Below are 15,857 nucleotides of genomic sequence, written 5' to 3'. Positions count from 1 at the left end.
TTAATAATGTCCATAGTGTCCAGTGTGTGGTACTGCATGGATTGTTGGTCCGGTCTTCTTGACGACGGCGTTGAAGCCATTGACATCATCAGCGGTATAGTCCACGACGCGAACTGAACCGTCCGGCTCCACCAAGGAGTACTGGCCTTAAAAGAAAACAATCAATATTATAATAACGTATTTGACAACAGGACGGTGATCATGCGAGACTATTCAAATAATATTGGTGAAGCTATAAAATTCAAAACTATAATCTCTGTTGATAAGTAAGTGGGTTTTTCATTCATTATTTCATTGCACATTTGACGCACACATTCATTCATTTTATTTATAATTTATTTATTTATTTAAGAATACAAAACATTGTGGACATAACAAATTTTGATGACATACATAATATAAATCGATTACGTTATCTATGGAATCTGTCTCGTATATACGGAACATTTAGTTGCCCTAATTACATTATATATATATTATGTACTATTATGTATTCAAAAAGTAAGAAGGTCATGGTTTGAGTTATTGGCTAATAATCAATCATACTTAAATAGTCTGCTACATCTTGACCATGACTTCCTACGAATACATAAAATAAAGGCCATTCTTGGAGTAGGATAAATATTTTCTTCCATCTGTCCTTTATTTGGAAATTAGATCAACTAGTTTATCAACGACGTGCAAATATAATATATTTGTTCGTACCTTTGACAACGCCACCATCTCTGACTTCTTGTTGAGATTTCACATCTCCAGTGTGACCGTCTTTTACTCCATAATTATACGAGTATTTTGGATGAGCCTTTAATATAAGAAAACACGAATTAATGCTAGTATTAACTCAGTGGAAAACCTGTCCATGGATATACAAAATAATATCAAAATTCTTGTTAAGTATAAATAATTTTATGCTGGAATCTATAAAGCGGATATCTAGAAACGTGTCTCATGTAAAATAACTGAATAAGATTTCCTGAAGTCCCAATATAATATTGGTAACTAATTCCAATATTACTCTTTTACCACTGTCAAGGTAATTAAAATAATGTTTTGATTATGCAAAAGTATTATTTTTACAATTAAATAATACAACGTATGAAGTCATTCCAATTACCAGAATATCTTCAAAAAACGCTCATTCAATCATTTTATTGCCTGAACTATCACACTATATTTTAATATTAGGCACGTTTCTTTTGATTTATAGGCAACTATTTTTCACAGCGTAATTCGAATGACAGAAACACGATTTAAATTTATGTTATTCATCTGTCATCTGATTCAAATCTAAAAAAATTTAAAAGGATATCTAAAATAATTAATTATTGTAGAAAATGAGTTAATTTATAGCGCGATACAAAGCAGTGGAAGACATTTTATGAACACCAGAATAGATTAACAATTTAACAAAAACATTTATATCTAGAATACTCACATAGTGATCTCCTCCATGTATTCCGTTTCCATAGCCATGCCCAACGCTTCCATATCCTAATCCATTAAGAGCCAAGCTGTTGTGACCGAGTCCATTGTAGCCTAATCCGTTGTACCCAAGTCCACTATAGTCTAAACTACTGTGTCCCAGTCCATTGTAGCCCAAGCCGTTATAGCCGAGCCCATTGTAACCTAAGCTATTGTAGCCTAGTCCATTGTAACCTAAGCTATTGTCGCCCAGTGTACTGTATCCGATGTTATTGTGAGAGAGTCCCCCGTAGCCTAAGCTGCCGTAGCTTGAGCCGCCGTAGCCTAAATGATTGCCAGCGAGTCCCAGCGAATGGTGGCCAACGTCTCCTCGTACAATATTACTGTGCGATACTGCGACTCCGTGACCATTGCACACCGCAGCTAGTGCCACGATGCAGAAAGATAACTGAAATCAACATAAAATGTGAAAGCAATGAGTTAATTTTGTGTGAGAAAGAATTAATATTTTTTTGGAGGTGATGATGAAGATTGAGTATTTAACCACTTTGTATGGGATCTTTTTATATTTTTATACAAAATTGACTAGTTCGGTAGCATCGATTTTATTCACATAATCCTTTCCATATTCGCATTTATGTATTATGTTTAATTTAAAATATTTAACTCAATGTTAGATTTATATTTCTTTTCGTTACGAACACAGATTTTTTGACAACATACAAAATAAATAATTTGGAAAAATCTCAGAGAAATAGTATATATTATATATAAAAAAAATATGTTTTAGTTTATTTAGGTGTTCTAAACAATGTTGCATTCTAACATATTGTATATAATTGAATGAATAATAAAGTAATTTAATTTAAAATTCTATATTTTGATATTATTTGCAAATATATAGGTACGTTATCAAAATAGATAAAACTGCTATAGAGACATGAATGTCTACTTACAACTGTCAATGGCTGTTATTACATATTCGTTTTTTTAACACATTTATCTGCGTCTACTTATTAAACAAAGTACTGGTATTTTTATAAGAAGTCCTAGATTTCTATGAATTGGGCCTATTTCGTATTTATTTTATAGACTACACTCACTAATAAGTATTACAATAAACACTGACGATTTACCTTAATGAACACCATTGTCACGTTTGTATTTGACTAAGCTGAAGACTTAGTTGAACTAATAACTTGGTAAAACTGATGCGTGTACTCCTTGAGGAGTAGGCTTATATACTCACGCGATAGGTTTCTGCTTCCGTTATTACAAGAGTTTCTGTCAGTTTCAATGTTAATAAGTAATAATATTATGCATGCAATTTGATGGATAAAAATAATTTTAACTAGTGCATTTATTAACGATTAATACCGATTTGATGGCTATTCTATTAGTAGTGAAGATGAAATGAAAAATCTGAAAAATGGTAGTATTATATATTTGGACACTAGGGATTCACTTCACGATACTATATGGAAAAGGCTGGAGCAACATTCATTTGAATTTAATTGATTCACAGATGTATTGTATCATAAACAGATTTCGCCTGTTCAACGCTTGTATTCTTGACGGTTCTGGTTTCCAGTTGCGAGTCATAGCATCTTACCATATGCGCGGTGAGAATGAATACGTATTATAACACGGATACGTATTAAAATTGCTCGAATTTCCAAAGTTTATACACAACGGCCAAAGAACCACTTTTGTATCACCGGTTCCTCTTTCTGATTTTCGATTACCTTTTTTCTAGATATTTTGCATCTGGTACATCATACGAGATTCTCCGTTACAGCTGCAGATAAGACGGAACGGTGTCAGGCATAGTTGAAGATGTGTCAGATGCGGTATGGAAATGCATTCAACCTCTCTATATGCCATATACAGATCAAGAGGAATGGAAACAGATTGCAGTTGACTTTGAGCAAAGATGGCATTTTTCGAATCGTTGTGGTGCTTTTGATGGACAACTTGGGAAAACTTTTTAAATCGTGCTTATGGCAACCGTGAATACGAACTATAAATTAATAACAATCGATAAGGTCAATGGGTAGATTCAGTGATGGATTTATTATTGCAAATAATTTTAATCTTAATAACCCCTTCGGAAAATAAATAGGAATAACACACCTAATCTTAAGCCATTAAACGGCCAAGAAGAAACTATACCTACCAACCATATATTATGTTGTAGCGTTAAACCAGAAATTGTCTTTGATAATCGAATTATTACTGCTGGGAAGTCCAAAACATAATACAAAGATAATATTCAAATTCACATAGACTATGCCATACTATGCAAGAAAAAAGCTAGATAATTGTATATAAGATAAAAAACAAATTTATCATATATCTACATATTTATATTAATAAGTGAAGCAGTTCCATTGAAGGAAAATCTAGTGCGTCCATTTCCGAATGAACAGGACTTTAGACTTTCGTACGCGACAAACAGTTGCGGCACTTGCTCTCACAGTACGAAACAGATTTACAAATTATTTTTATGCACAAAATGCTCTTTCCTGACAAGCAGAGGCTGTAGTAAGTGGTCGTTCTTAGCTCATTGTTTGTTTTTGTTTTAGTTACTCACCATCCTAGTAATTTAATTCATATGCAATTTTCGCCCATATTAACTCTTTAATTGTATTTTATGGTATAATATATGTGCTCAGTATCATATAAACACAGTCCACCTCGTACTGATTCAGTCAATAATTCATTCATGTTGAAATTAATTTGGTTAAAAGCACGTACACAACCGGAAAATATTTCCGTCCAATTTATTTTTGACGTTTGGTTGTTTCGCATTTCATTTGAATTAGGAATTTCCCCAATTCACTGCTTGGTGTACTTTCTTTTTATTAGTTTAATGGCTACAAAATGGAGGTATATTGATTAATTAATTTAATATGTACACTTTGGATGTAGGTACTGTAAGGACGAATTTAAAATGGTGTATACACAATAAGGGAGGGACTTGGATCACCGGGGTGGGTGCAAAATCATGGTTGTTATACAAGGTAACGTATAATACGTTTTCTTTTATGAAATAATCGTGGATATTGAGTATGTGCTTCTAGCAAAATTATCAAATCATTTATTCGTTAAGCTAAGTGGAATTTGAACCCATAACCTGTTTCAGAAGCGAACATTTTTCCACTCGACCATGTAAATGCATTCGAAGTCTCATTGTGTAATATTTTGGCAACTAACTTTGAGACGGTCCAGCGGTATCAATATTTTTTCACACACCCTAGCAATTAATTGGTATGTTATATTTTTATCTTGAAGGTTGTCTTGTATCAAGCTTAATAATTATGTATGTACTTGAGTAGGTTTTCATAGAAATCATTTGAAATTTTCTAAATAAGATTAATTTGTTAAGATATATATAATAATTGTAATATATCGCCAGATTTCAGTAATTGAATTCTTCACGCATCGATTAGAAAATTGTAATTTTACTTAAATTCAAAATATGGTAAAAAAAAACAATGTAAGTATCTTTAATGCAACCAATTTAGATCAGTGAACGCTTTAACAAAATGGCTGAAATCCGTCGATTGTGTTTCCGATAATCTATTATAATATTATTATGTTAGTGACAATACATTGATATTGTATTTATAACAGTTTTAAATTTGGCAATACTGCTAAAAGGATAGCTTCTTCTTTCAAATCATAATTTCTTTTGTTTTTTAAAATGATTTTTCTTCTCGTGTCATTGTTGCACGTTACAAAGGATTTATTGGTCAGTAATAAACATCGATATTATGTTATCCTTTTGATCCTAGGACTTTAACGTCAAGGGAGAGACTAGATGTATTTGTCAATGTGAATGGAATGGATACTGAAAGTCTCCAAGTTGGATGCAATTATGAGTTTGACTGTGCCAATCACTATAATTTTTGGCTCCACCCTTGAGGAAGATGTCATGGGAAAATTCGTAGTATTTGGACAGGTTGAAGTGTGTGAGGCAGTTTCTTCAAATGGATGGCGCTAATTATGAGTGCCAAATGATTTTTCCATCGATTTTACGTGACGCGGAATGCCAAGCCATGTAGAAAGCTACATTCGCCACTATCCTGGATCCATTCTTTTGAAAACATTTTTCACCCCTGATATATTTTACATATTTGTCAAAACTGTTTCGTGTAGTCTTAAAAATTGTGTATATATAAAAAAAATGGTATGGTTTGGATGCTTAAATCTGTTTCACAATGCGTTTGTTGTATTTAAAAAAAATATCAAAGTATTAGCGAGTATTAAAGTGCCCAAGAAAAAAATAAGAATGTTACTCTGGATATGATTACGGACCGACGTCTTCATTTAAATAAACAGCAACGTTTCCTTGTATGTTCTCTTATTACTGTGATCTATGTAAGTATCATAATCTCTGCCATTTCATTAAAAGATTGTTTCTGATGCGAATCAAAATACATTTTGAGGCAAATTGACACTGTGGAGTCATTTGATGTAGGTCGGTAATTTTCAACATTTTTGGATCGCAGAAGCTTTGAAACATTTTGTTCAATCTCAAAGAACCACTACCTTGATGACACACTACGGTCCAGAGAGATACATAACAGAATAGATGCTTAAGTGATGACATACATAAACAAAGAACTGCCTATACGAAAGCTCAAATGCCCGCCCTTAACTGTAGGTAGTGTCAAATTTTATATTATTAGGACGGCAATGTCCAGATTAAAGAGGTTTATGGTCGATTAATAAATCGGCAAATCATAAAATTCGGCTAATTACGATGGCTTTACTTATTTTTCATTTAACAAAACAAAAACATCTTTTTAAATAATATCATCGCGATGTATTTATTTATATGCTTCCATACATAATTTCCACAAATAGTTATTACCTAGATGAATTTATACAATAATTATTTACAAATATCAAACATTCGATTATCATCGTCAATATCACTTCTGTTTGCGATTATTGGTGGGTAAGTATATTAATGATTTATTTTAATAATGTCTATAGTGTCTATGTGGCACGACATGGATTGTTGGGCCACTCTTCTTGACGACGGCGTTGAAGCCATTGACATCATCAGCGGTGTAATCTACGACGCGAACTGAACCATCTGGCTCTACCAAGGAGTACTGGCCTGAAAAGAAAATATTCAATATTGTTTATACCTACATGGCTTATTGGTATTCGGCACAAGGATATGTGGGACCAAATTTTAATATAATTAAAACGTATGATTGTCGTTTATTTGTAATCAAAAAACACGGGGACAGAAATAAGTTTGAATACATCTTTTTGTGTCTATTTAATGGCATTAACTGTTAAATATTAGTAGAAACTCATTGTTTTACATAATATTTATTACATGTAGTGTATTTGGATGACATGTATACAATGGTTTTGACTATTGACTGATCATTCTAAAAAAGGCTGTTAATTTCATGTTAATTATGTCCATGCAAGTTTATATTTTAATGATCAGTCTTGGGGTGGAATTAGTGTATTATTATTGTCTTACTGTGTAATCTCATGTGCTTTGGAGAGATGATCTATTAGATAATATAAGTACGTTTTATTTATTATATCTAGAAAATAAGAAGAGGTTTTACCCTTGACAACATCACCATCTCTGACTTCTTGTTGTGACTTCACATCTCCTGTATGACTATCTTTCACTCCATAGTTAAACGCGTATTTTGGATGAGTCTTTAAAAGAAAAAAATACTTATTTATTTTATTGTGACAATCGCAAGAAGGGTTTCGTAATTTCTTTTAGAGAATATATAAGTCTCTATGTACAGTGCAAATAGTTGAAAAGTTTATTAGTAGATAATAATATATGCAATTCATTTATATATACTACTTACATAGTGATCCCTTCCATATAACCCATGTCCATGTCCATGTCCAACGCCTCCATATCCTAATCCATTAAGAGCCAAGCTGTTGTGACCCAGTCCATTGTAGCCTAATCCGTTGTACCCAAGACCACTATAGCCTAAACCGTTGTGTCCCAGTCCATTGTAGCCTAAGCCGTTATAGCCCAGCTCATTGTAACCTAAGCTGTTGTACCCCTGTCCACTGTATCCGATGCTATTGTGAGCAAGCCCACTATAGCCCAAGTTCCCGTAACCGTAGCTTAAGTCGCCGTAACTTAGTTGATTGCTAGCAAGTCCCAGCGAATGATGGCCAACGTCTCCTCGTACAATATTACTGTGTGAGACTGCAACTCCGTGACCATTGCACATCGCGGCTAGTGCCACGACGCAAAGAGACAACTGGAAATATATTATAATAATGTAATATTATAATTATTTGTAATTACTTAAACAGTAAAATTAAATGTAAAAGCCATGAGTTATTTTTGTGTGTGAAAGAACTAATTATTTTTATAGACATAAAGAAAATTGAGTGTTGAACCACGTTGTGTGGGATCTTCTTTTTAAATATAATATAGCAGATCCTACACTATCCAAACATTACAACAAATTAATGATATTTGTATGAGAAGACCTTGGTCTATAAATTGGGCCTACAAACTACATCCAATGGGAAATATTATAGTAAATAATGACGATTTACCTTGATGAACACCATCGTTATGGTAGTATTGTTGACTAAACTGAAGACCTGATTGGACTGATCACTTGGTACAACTGATGTTTGTACTCCTCGAGGAGTGGGCTTATATACTCATTCGATTGCTTTTCTGTTTCGGTTATTACAAGAATTTCCATAACTTTCAATGCCAACAGAAATGTGCGTAAAAGTTGATGAATAGACATATTTTTAGCAATTGCATTTATTAACATGATTTATATCAAATTGAATGCCATACCTAAAAATAAATGGCAAACACTAAATGCTTAACAGAGATACCTACACGATGAGTAGGTACCTACATGAATGCATATTTGTTAAATAGGGATTTGCTACTTTTCAGTTCTTCACTGTGGTTTTGCGTGCAAGTTGTAAACAACTGCTGATACTTAATATCCAGACGTAGGGCTTAGTGGTACACTCGATTAAGATCTAGTATGGAGCGGGGTGTTTGGTTTGGAGGAAAGTATTATATATGTAAATGGAGCAAAATTCAACTTATTGCGGAATATTTGGTTGAATGTTAAAACCGAATTCCATCTTTCAATGCTTGTAGTATTACAGTGATGGTTTAGAATTATGCATCATTATACTTAACCTTATAGGGGAAGATAGGAAAATGCATCCCTCTGTTAATCCAAAACAATATTGGAAATTTTAAACACTGCGGTAAGTGCAATATTTTTACTCAAATTAACAACATGAGTATTGAATGTTTACAGCAGGGAATATAAAAATAAAGTGGTTTTCCTTGTACATGGGCTATAGGAGGTACATTTTTGGAGTGTAGAGAAATGGATTAAACTTAAACACGTTGTGTTAAAGAAAATGTTATTTTCTTATTAACGTCTGTAATATAATATTCATAAATATTCCTTCGCGTAAACGATAATAATATCTTATTGTTATATTAAGGTTGAGCCAAATTGTGGTGGCATTCATCCTTAGTCCCTCTACTCAAATTCCCTTATTAAGTATTACTTCAAGATGAGACGATGAGCAATTATGGGTCAAAGAAGACCATAATTGCGAACCACATTCAATTACTCCAAAACCGTTGAGTGCGTAGGCTTGCTAATAGCTGTCGATCTATATCTGATATGATAACAAGGCCGTGTTAGATACAGAGTTATTCAAAAGTTAGTTCAAGACACTGGTGTGTGTGTGCCTGTTAACGCTAAACAACCGTTATTGATTAATTCAATCCTACATGCATTCCTATCCTCATCAAACATACAACTCGTCATCATTCATCAACCACATTATCATCCATAAACAAGTGTACCGTCAAGTGCCGCGCACCAGGTAACCCAAAAAAACAATACCGCGCGAGTGACAGCGCAACCAGACCACGGTGCCATTCTAAATCATCATTGTCTGGTCTGGTCAATGTCTGGTATTCTGTTAAATCACCTCCACCCGTAGATCCGGAATCCACGTCATTCTTAAAATTACAGTCTACTCGCGAAAAGTGCCGCCATATTATGTAAATTGATTTGTGTCGTTTAGTAGTACTTTAGTTTTGTTACTTCTCAATTCTGCTCTCACCCAAGGCCAGTTTTTATTAAATTAAGTCTCAGTAAACTCAGTCATATCTCACTTGAGTGCTTGGCGACCTCGGTCTTTGGCATCCTCTCCTGAGACATTCCCAGGTATATGGGAGATATTTCACACCCACGTAGGGTCTCGTGATTCGCTCGATTGTGTGCTGCGGGCGGGTTGGTTTGGTGGAACTATTAGGTAGATAGAGCAACATTCAACTAATATCAAATTTATATAATTAAAAATATTGTGGATATAAAAAATCAATATTCAGGACGTTCACAACATTATAGTAAATATTACACTCACAAGAGAGAAAAAAAACCTAAATAATTTTATACAGTAAAATAATGTTTCAAAAACAAAATATTATATAGTTTATATCTTTGGGACAGCATTGACTAGACTTACTTAGTTAAAACCAAATGCAACCTGTTCGATGCTAGTATTCTTACAGTGTTGGTTTAGGGTTATGCATCATGGCATTTTACCATAATTATATGGGTAGATAGGAAAATGCATCCCTCTATTCTTCTTATTGTGCCATCCCCTAGCGGAGGTCGGCCACCATCAAGGCAATCTTATCTCTGTCGTCTGCTACCCGGAACAGTTCAGTGGAGCTGCACACGTACCAATCACGAAGGTTCTTAAGCCACGAAATGTGGCGCCGTCCTCTGCTACGCTTTCCATTGATCTTTCCTTGAATGACAAGCTGGGGAATGCTGTATTTTTGTCCTCTCATAATCTCTCATAAGCCCTCTATTAATCCAACAATTAATGAAAATTTTAAACACTAGGTATGCAGTAGCAGTTGGCGCGATATAATTACCCAAATTAACAATATGTATTGTAAGCAAGAGGAGTGTTTTGCTTTCTGGGTAGGCTGTAAGATGGTACATTTGTGGAGTGTGGAGAAATATGGATAAACCTAAACACGTGTTTAATAAAATGTTGTTTTTCGATTAACGTCTGTAATATAATTGCATAAAAGTTCCTTCAGGTAAACGATATGCGCATTCATTATTGGATTATTGCATGTAGAGACCGGAACATCATTGAATCATAAGCCAAAACTGACTACAGAGTCCTGGTGTATGGCGACTGGTTTTTTGTGTAAACTGCAGAAATCACCGAAGTTACCGAATCTTCACTCGGTCGCTGCATACAACAGCCTCCCGGCCCGTTGCACTGGTGAATGCAGCATATTGTGTCGTAAAAAATAATGCTAAGTTTGCATCGCTGATTACGTACCATTACACCCATGATTATTGGCCTCTTCCGATAGTCTAAATGATATAATTATTAGGTGTAACCATGTCACCTGACCTCTAGTCAACAATGGCCGTAAGCATGTCCAAAATTCCTTGATTAACTGTCAAAATGTTCAACATGTACTTAGCACGTAAGAATTGTATCTAATTATAATAATAGTATGTCAGAGAAGAATGTGATTTGCCGAATAAAAGAGACGAAAGCCAGAGGAATTTAATAATAAGAATAATAATGAGTATGTAAGGGAAGGATGGCAACACTGCTCGATATAAAAACGTCAGTCTAGGGTCGCCATTAAAAGAGTGAGCATCGTCCTGCGTCCAAGTGATACGGAGTGAAAGGCCATAGATTAAAAGTTGTGAACGATAATAATTATTAATAACGAAACTAAAATTAAGAGCATAAAACATTTGGAAGTGTAACTAACATGAGTAATAAGAAACAGAGAGCAATTTAATTAATTTTTGTGAACCCCGGGTCCTACCAACATCCCGAGCTAGCCACGGAACCCGGGATATCACAGTACCTACAAAGGTGCGCACTTTGCAAAGAAACCTCGCTATCCGAATGATATTTTTCGGACCAATGTTCAACTCAATTCATAATTCTTGTGCGTCAAAGTTGTTTTCGGTTAAGACCAAACCCGCCTGTTAAAAGTTGAAATTCTGACTGTGCTGTTATAATACTTTTATAATATTATACTGTGAAAGCGAATTATAAATATTAAACTCACCGCCATTTTTGAATCTTACAGAATTCACCAATGGTTACGTGTTCCTTCAGAATGTCCGGTGCATGATTTAATTCTTTTGTGTAGGCTCCATTTTCTAAAGCTATAATTTCTTCGATCTGGGTTAGATGCGAAGTTTCACAATTATAAGTTAGCATTAGCACGGACTGTATTGAGAGTGTACATTTGATACACAAGCAACAAAAAAAAATAACTTGAATAATTGAATAAAGGTCGATATCAAAGGATATAAGCAGTCACAATAGATGTGAGGTTAGTGCTCCATTTAGTCTACTTTAATTTTAGGGTTTCCCTGAAAAGTATGTTTTCTGAAGTATTTCAACATAATGTAATTTCGTTACGCTATAATCGTTCTTAAAAGATCCACAAAAAGATAATCAAGTTTACTTTGTCCTATATCCAGATATAGCATTAATACATACATTAAATAAGCTCATTTCGAACCACATATTCAATAAATTGTAGCATTATTTTCCACGAATGTGGCTATACCGACCGACCAAATGTGAAAGATAGTCCTCAAAGACAAAGCCCGAAAGAGATCTTTAGGTACTGGGATGGATCAAGAAGGTCAAAGCCCATCTTGATCCATCCCACGAAAGTCAGAAATAATATTCACATTGCACGGAGAGAATCCACCAATTTTACATTACATTTAAAAAGAAAAGACATTTTAAAATATCATCGCAACGTATTTATGAATATTATGCTTTCATACATAATTTATACAATTAGCTATTTAATAGCTTGTTATATACAAGATCATTTACAGAGTTCAATGTTGGATAATCATAGTCGTGGTTCGTTTGCGTTTTTCGGTTGGTAGGTATATTAATGATTTATTTTAATAATGTCCATAGTGTCCAGTATGTGGTACTGCGTGGATTGTTGGTCCGGTCTTCTTGACGACGGCGTTGAAGCCATTTACAACATCAACGGTATAGTCCACGACGCGAACTGAACCCTCCGGAACCACGAAGGAGTACTGGCCTGAAAAGATAACAATCAAGATTATTATAACGTATTGGTATTTGACAACAGGACGGTGATCATGTGAGACATATTATATTAATACATCAGTTATAATACTGTTAAACTATTGGTGAAGTTATAAAATTCAAAACCATCATCTCTGTTGATAAGTGCGTTTTTCGTTCATTATTTCATTTAAAATTTGACGCACACATATTCATTAATTTTGATTACATACATGATTATAGTGTAAAGTATAGTAAAACCTCTACATCACGTCGGGGTCACCATTTAGCGGGGGTGTTTGGAGTTGTCATCTTACCCCCGGTTAATATTTCATATTCAGACGGTTGTGTTTTTGTTGTGTTATTACATCGGCCTCTATTAAGAAATACGCGTGGTCATTTATATTGTTATATATTTTGTATATATATAAATGGGTTCGATACATAGCTCGAAGACAGGAAAATCATTGGTCAAATTTAGTCTTCTAGTAGTATCCAAGAGGTACAAAGATGGTACAAAATGTCCGCAAGGTAGTCCTAGAGGCCGCTGGATCGATGAAATGATAAAGTTCTGTGGTAGTACGTGGCAACGCAACGCACAAGACCGAGAGAAGTGTAATCAGCTTAAAGGGGCCTTATCCAGCAGTGGATAGATTCAGGCTGATGATATTTTGCATGAAGCACATTTGTATTACATTAGTGATGTTACATGGCAGGATAACACGAAAGTATAATTATTAATGTATGAATTTACATGTACAAGTACATAATGATACTTCTACATTTGATATTGTAAGGTAAGGCCGAGCGTCTCGTAACGTCTACATTTTTGAAGCTCTAATTGACAACCGGTAAAGTTTACGTCTCGTTATTGTCTATGCTCTAAACATGTCAGTTGTAGAGTTGGATAAAACATCTACAATAGATTGTTACTAATGATTAAGTAAATACGGGACATTTACTCAAGTTTCCTGACCAACGTTATATTTTATGTAATCTGTCTCGTATATTCGGGACGTTCGGCCACCCTAATTACTACATAATGTATACTATTAAGTATTCGGAATATATGAAGATCATGGTTTGAATTATTGTCTTATAATCAATCATTCTTAAATAGTCTGCTACGTCCTGATTCCTGACCATGACTTCCAACCAAGACGTAATAATGTAACGCCCTGTATTTGAGTAGGAAAATTAAATATTTTCTTCCATCTGTCTTTATTTGGAAATTAGTTCAACTACTTTGTTATCGACATGATAGTATTAGATATTTGTTTGTACCTTTGACAACGACACCATTTCTGACTTCTTGTTGAGACTTCACATCTCCAGTGTGACCATCTTTTACTCCATAATTATACGAGTATTTTGGATGAGCCTTTTATATAAGAAAACACAAATTAATATTAGTATTAACTCAGTGGAAAACTTATCCATGGATATACGAAATAATATCAAAACTCTTGTTGAGTATTAGAACAATTATGCTGGTATCGATAATTATTGAAGAACTTTTTCAATGGAAAATAACTGAATAAGATTTTCTAAAGTCCCAACATAATGTTGGTAACTAATCCCAATATTACTCATTTACCACTGCCAAGGTAATTAAAATAATGTTTTGAGCATGCAAAAGTGTTTAATTAACACAACACCTTCAGAAAACGTTCATTAAATCATTTTATTGCCTGAACTATCACACTATATTACAATATTAGGCATGCTTCTTTTGATTTTTAGGTAACTATTTTTCAGTAACAGAAACACGATTTTAATTTATTTTGTTCATGTATCATCTGATTCAAATCTATTTAAAAAAAATAATGTAAAAGTATACTAAAATAATGAATTGTTGTAGAAAAGGCATTATCATATGACTGCTATAATTTATAGCACGATACAAAGCTATGAGACATTTTATGAAAACCGGAAAAGATTCAAGTTTCTAGGTACACAGAAAGGTGGCTGGGTATAACGAATTGAATTCCATACCTATAATGCATAATATATTTTATTCAGTAGGGATATGCTACTTTTCATTTCTTCACTGCGGTTTTGTCTCAAAGCTCTGGCTGATTGATTAATTACTATATCATACGAATATAGTTATTATTATGTTGATCACATCCCCTGAAACTGTACCCATATTAAGTCGGTTGAAAGGGAAGAGCTTTTAAAGTCGGTCCGGCTCTCACTTGAACTTGTATGCAATTGCAACTTGTTTTCTTTAAAGAAAAATCATCTTATGGCAAGTAAGAATTTCTTTTTATCATCAAGACTTGATAACATATTAAATTTCGTTCACCATGCAAAGACCCAGGTCCACGAGGACGGGATAGCTTTTGTGAGATGGGGTCTGAAGATAAGGGCGCTCAGAATAGCCTATGACGCCATTTTCATGGGGATCGCTGCCAGCGTATGGTGCATGCGCATCCACAAAAGTGTGAAATTAAAAATTCTCTTTTAACTGGCAGCGCAGTGAGCTGTTGTCATTCACTAATGCCTACTGTTCAACAACCACGGACGTCCTCTTTGTACTTCCTGTTGACCTGCACATACAGGTATGCGGTGAGAAGGCCGTTAATGGTGAATTTCACCCTGCCCCGCTTCTAAGCCCTGATGCTGATAAAGTAACACTGAGGAAGCAGATAATACATCAGTTATAACGTCAAATATATGGTTAGTGTATAATAAGCACTGTGTACCTCGCACTGCTGCAATCAATAATATTTTTAGCGGTGAAATTAACGTTAAAAGCACGTACCTACACATCCGGAAAATATTTCCGTTCAATTTATTTTTGACGTTTGATTGTTTTGCATTTCATTTGAATTAGGAATTTTCCCGAGTCACTGCTTGGTTTACTTCCTTTTTTATTACTTTTATGGCTACAAAATGGAAGTATATTGACATTGGTTAAGTAATTTAATATGTATTGTATGTCATATAATATGGTATTGACTTGGATCACCGGGGTGGGTGCAAAATCATGATTGCTATACAAGGTAACGCATGTTACGTTCAATTTTATAAAATAATAGCGAACATTGAGTATATGCTCCTAGTAAAATTATCATATCATTTATTCGTATGTTATAATATAGGTATATTGGTAAATAATATATCTTGAAGGTTGTCTTGTATCAAATTAAATAATTATGTATGGAAATAGGTTTTCATCGAAATCATTTGGAATTTTCTAAATAAGATGCGTTAGTTAATATTATAATATAATAATTGTAATATATCGTCAGATTCTAGTAATTGAATTCTTCACGCATCGTTTAGAAAATTGT

The 15,857-nt window shown here is 34.0% G+C and overlaps 2 protein-coding genes across 2 annotated transcripts; both read right to left on the bottom strand.

The window, feature by feature from the left end:
• On the bottom strand, positions 1 to 2,573 carry LOC147068951 (uncharacterized). Its single transcript, XM_085951528.1, has 4 exons — positions 2,559 to 2,573; positions 1,436 to 1,870; positions 706 to 802; positions 1 to 146 (listed from the first exon to the last, which is right to left on the bottom strand). The coding sequence occupies exons 1-4, from the start codon at positions 2,571 to 2,573 to the stop codon at positions 1 to 3; spliced, it is 693 nt and encodes a 230-aa protein (XP_085807654.1).
• Positions 2,574 to 6,410: 3,837 nt separating this feature from the next.
• Positions 6,411 to 14,707, bottom strand: LOC147068950 (uncharacterized). Its single transcript, XM_085951576.1, has 5 exons — positions 14,704 to 14,707; positions 12,459 to 12,571; positions 7,284 to 7,703; positions 7,026 to 7,122; positions 6,411 to 6,553 (listed from the first exon to the last, which is right to left on the bottom strand). The coding sequence occupies exons 1-5, from the start codon at positions 14,705 to 14,707 to the stop codon at positions 6,411 to 6,413; spliced, it is 777 nt and encodes a 258-aa protein (XP_085807702.1).
• Positions 14,708 to 15,857: the final 1,150 nt, after the last annotated feature.

Source organism: Rhyacophila brunnea, unplaced genomic scaffold (assembly GCF_057557595.1).
Source record: "Rhyacophila brunnea isolate RB1 unplaced genomic scaffold, BYU_Rbru_1.0 scaffold_24, whole genome shotgun sequence".
Taxonomy (NCBI): domain Eukaryota; kingdom Metazoa; phylum Arthropoda; class Insecta; order Trichoptera; family Rhyacophilidae; genus Rhyacophila; species Rhyacophila brunnea.
The sequence above is the reverse complement of the archived record's forward strand: the minus strand, read 5'-3'. Positions and strand labels throughout refer to the sequence as shown.